Source organism: Orycteropus afer, unplaced genomic scaffold (assembly GCF_000298275.1).
Source record: "Orycteropus afer afer isolate SDZICR_OR568_19922 unplaced genomic scaffold, OryAfe1.0 scaffold00033, whole genome shotgun sequence".
Taxonomy (NCBI): Eukaryota; Metazoa; Chordata; class Mammalia; order Tubulidentata; family Orycteropodidae; genus Orycteropus; species Orycteropus afer.
In genome coordinates this window covers 2,667,946-2,672,685 of record NW_006921620.1, presented here as the reverse complement: position 1 = coordinate 2,672,685, position 4,740 = coordinate 2,667,946, and the positions used below count along the sequence as shown (strand labels likewise).

General features: G+C 31.0%; 1 protein-coding gene across 1 annotated transcript in view; it reads right to left on the bottom strand.

The window, feature by feature from the left end:
* Positions 1-4,740, bottom strand: part of BTBD8 (BTB domain containing 8) — a 172,512-nt gene that overhangs the window by 10,268 nt on the left and 157,504 nt on the right. The window contains exons 12-14 of the mRNA XM_042780309.1: positions 4,546-4,683; positions 3,541-3,670; positions 1,048-1,109 (exon numbers count right to left, since the gene is read on the bottom strand). Coding sequence (XP_042636243.1) covers positions 1,048-1,109; positions 3,541-3,670; positions 4,546-4,683 — 330 coding nt within the window. The remainder of the gene's footprint in view (positions 1-1,047; positions 1,110-3,540; positions 3,671-4,545; positions 4,684-4,740) is intronic.

The window sequence follows — 4,740 nt, the reverse complement described above, 5'->3', positions numbered from 1 at the left end:
CTCGGAAACCGAAGGAGGGGTCGCTATGAGTCGGGTTCGACTCGACGGCATATAACAACAACAACAACAACAAGGAGTTCTGGTGGTGTAGTGCCTAAGGCATTTGACTGCTAACCAGAAGGCTGGCAGTTCAAACCCCCCAGCCACTACTTGGAAGGAAGACTGGGCAATCTACTTCCATAGTGATACTGCCTCGGAAACCCAATGAAGGGTCATTATGAGTCAGATGATAAAACATGTATATTGTGGAACATAATTTTGGAAACAATCTTAGGAGGTTTAATGACAAAAAGCTATATTCAAAAGCTTCTCTGTGGACAATTGTAATTTGACCCTTGCCCTCAAGCCATAAGAGCTCTCAGTTTAGGCTTGGAGCTTCATGGCTGATGAGGAAGAAAAGATCCCCTATTCCACTTTGCAAGGGGAATGTGTTCTTTGCATTCCAAATTGGAACTCTCAAGTATGTCTCCATTATATCATTATAATGCATGGACTAGGTTAGTAAATTTTGGGCTTCAAATATTATTGTTGATTAAGTGAGCAACTATAAGTTAGCTTAGAATCCTATCATTAAAATATTTTTTGGAAGAAAAATGTATTTCAGATTTTAACAAACATACAAAGTAACTTTTAGAGTAAAGAGCAATCGCACTCTTGGTACCAAATGACTTTTCCCGACCCAAAACACATTATGTGAATTAAAACTTAAGCACAGAGAAAATTGGAAGAACTAAAACCTTTTGTAAGAAGTCAGTTAATTAGAAAAATAGATATTGAATTAGGTCTAGAATTCTAGACAATTTTTGTTATAATGGAATAGCTCCAATATGTTAGTTGCCAAGAGTTTTCAAGGAAATGAAAAAAGTAGAAAATAAAAATTCGTATCATTTAAAAATTTATGAAATGCTTACTTAAGTTAAAAAAAAATCTAAAGTAATTTCCATTAAGAAATAGCTTTAATTAATTAAAGAAGAAATTGCTAAAAAGTTATTCTGAAATAAAAAAAGTAATGAAATCTAAATCGTTTAGTACCTTTGGAGAGTTTACCTGAGAGCTACTGAATACAGGCTTTTTGCCCAGTCTTCGATCATCACCTTTGTCAAATGCAGCTGTAGAAAGAAACAGTAATTTACTTTTATAGGAAGCATCATTATTATTATCATAGAAGTAGAGGAAAGGTAGTATGCTAGCAAAAAAAGGTTATGTTTGTATAAAAAAAAAACTTCAAAAAACTGAAACCAGTCTACTACACATAAATCATTCTATATTTTAGAATTTTTTTTTTAAAAAAGAGCCTTTTCAATTTTATGCTCTAGTCTCTATAGATTTTTGTGTTATTAAAATGAACAAATAAGAAATGTGCTATCTCACAGAAAAGAGTCTCACATTTACACAAAACTAGAATTTTCTCAACCTGTGAAATTTTAGGGATAACTGGTTTCATTTAGTTAGTTTTCCAAATTTCAAAACTTTACAGATTGTGGCAAATATAATATTTTATAAACTATGAAATGTAAGAACATATTTATCTTAAAAACTGTGAAAATACTCTTTTGAAATTAGCTACAAATATGTTCTGGTTTTGGACATCTGAGGAAGGAAAAAGAAAAGAATGTTTTATTGAAAATACAACAAAAAGCAATCCCTAGATCCATATTATTTTCTTAGAATTATATAAAAATTAATTTTATAGGTTAGGTTTTTATGGGAATTATTTGGGAATTCATGATTATGTTCTTCAAACAAGAGTTTGAATGACGTCAGAAAAATATATAGGAAAATGGTAAGAGAGCTATAAATACAGTTTAGGTCATATATTTTTTCCATTTGAAGGTTATGGTGATTTAAAATATATTTTGAAGAAATATATATAATTTCCAAAAGTTATTTGACTTTTATTAAAAGAGCTGATGAAAAATAAAGTCTCTGTAATTCTACCACACACATTTCAGCATCGCTATTCTATAGAATCTGTGCTGACAGATAAAGCAGGATCCTGGATGTGGTTACTGTAAGAACTAATTCGTAAAAAACAAATGATTTTTCACAATTATATACAAGAAGAAATTAATACAAAATTTCTACCAAAGGTCAGTAACTCAACAAGAACATCAGAAACATTATAACAAAGACAACCCAGAACAATTTCTTTATCTGTGTTTTCCCAATGCAGTAATTACATACATGTCAGGACTCATTATCATTTAACCCATTTAAAAAAATTTATTATGCTGATATAATGCAACAAGATGCAAAGTTCTTTTTGATAATTAATTGGACTACCAATAACCTTTTGTTTTAGCTATGTGTGTGTATTTACATATATTTTTAAATTAGGACTTTGAAGAATTAAAATAAGAGAACTAAAGAAAATTGTTTGAAGCCCAACTTAACTATGAGATCCTTGAAAACAGAGAAAAGCAAAGTTTGCTACCAGTCAGAAGAGTGTTGAATGACACCTACTCTGGAATTCCGATCTATCTTGTACCTTTACATTGCATAGATTTTGTAATAAAGATAAACCATAATATAAAAATCAGCACAAAGATAGTTACAAGGACAAAATTTCCAATTTCTAAAGACACCTTCTCATGATATCTGTCGTTTAAAAAAAAATGGAATTTCTGTGAAAAGTCCTCCTCAGGTCACATCTAGCTACACTATCATGCTATGCTTATAATACAAGACAGAGCAGATGCTAGTCTGACTATACCACAAAGAATTTAATGTATCTGTGTACTATCAGTAATATGTTACATATAGCTTTCATGTTTCATAGTCCAAAAATTTTGACTTTATAAAATAAGTCCCTTAACTTAAAATGTTTTTAAAAGCATACTTGCTGAATCTGCCAATATTTTTCCTAAGGCACCTGCTTTAACATAAAAATACTCATGAAGCCATTTTTAGTTCCCCATCCTCAAAACAGTATTTTAATATTTCTGAAACAAAGATGCTGCTGAGCAATGCACATCTTTTATTTATTTGTTAATGCTAATGTTTCAAACAGTACCTATGAAATATCAGAGACTACTGTGCGGCTCCTGAGGGACACTGCAATAGCACACCCCGTATCACTGAACCAATCAACTGTGAAATAAAGCAATGTAATCTAGGCAAAAATCACAAGAAATAAAATCTCACGCAAAAGATGGAAAAGCTTTATGGCAACATTCATCTTAAAAAGGGCAGAAAGTACATTTCGTAACCTGTTCTATGTAGATTACATTTTCCTATACTTTTAAATCTCTTCACAATAATACTTTTAAGAAAATAAGGCTGGAACATTTTTGCTAATATCGAGTAGGACTGAAAACTGATACATATATAAAAACGAAATGAGTTTCCTTTCTTAGGAACAGCAAGAAAAATCATGATTTATTCAAACTGCCTAAATATTCTACCACTACATTCAATTAACAAGCTATTATTGAACAGAAGCACACAAACATTAATCCTACCACTTATTATAATGCCCTTAAAATATGTGCTGTCACAAGATCATAATAAAAGAATAAGAGAATCTTAAAGCTAACATACCTGCTTGGATTCTCTGTTGATCATCAGTGCTCATCAGCTTCCAGCTCTCTGTGTGACGAACAGCATAGAAAGACTGTACCAGGAAGATCCACAGCTTATCACGCAGAGCCTGGATCTTGCACGTAAAACCCTGTGTTCAGGCAACAAATCAGCAGCTGGTGAGAGCCACATTGTCATAGCAACCAGTCATTATTCCTTTCTGAAATCTACTTACTCCTAAGCTAGATCAATGATGTCATCACTTAGATTTTCAGATCATTGGGTACATGTTATTTATGAATGCATATGCTTCAACAACAGAATTTTACAGTGAAACATAAAGCTAAATCTTATCTTTTCAACCAAATGTTAGTTTAAGTGACCTGTATATAAATACCTTCCACAGCCTTTTTTTTCAAATCATCTATGACACTACAAGGTCAAATACTCTATGGAATAGTAATAAATTTGATGAAATATTTTAATCATTCTTGTTGAACAAGTGCAAGATGCCAATAATTTGCAATCAACTTATTAATTGCCTTTGAATAACTGCACATAAAAATAAGTAATATTTTCATTTTACTTTTTCCCAGTCAATCCAGTTTTAAAATGTGATTTTTTTTTCAGAAGATAGAAAGGAATTAAGAATATATATAAAATAAAAATTACTAAGATTCGCGTTTTAAAATATAAATTTTATATTCAGAAAGTTTAATACAGTGACAGGGTAGAAATGCTAGAGTTATGCTGTGCCCATTACTGTTGCTAAGTAGCAATAGATGTTTAGAATGAACCAGCCAAACTATCAAATTCTAAACTTTTACTGTAAGTTCATTTGGAAGCAAACAAAAGTTAAAAAATTTTTTACTGTAAAAAATTTCACACATACATGACAGAGTATAACAAATCCCATGTGTCCATCACCTAGCTTCAATGATCCTAAGCATTTTTGTGCATAAATTTAAAAATCTTAAAACAGTTCAAATATTACATGATTTTTGTGAATTTTATAATGATCAGTACCATTTCCCTTGTACTTTCAGAGTTCAGTAATGTGTCCAGAGCCATAAGAAGAGAGCAACTGTTCTCAGTGGTAATATTTTCTTCAATTGCTTTTAATACTTTGTCCAATAGATCAGCTGTGCTGCTCATTGCTTGTGACTGTAAAACACAGAAAATTGATATTTAATAATATATATTATATATACATATTATATA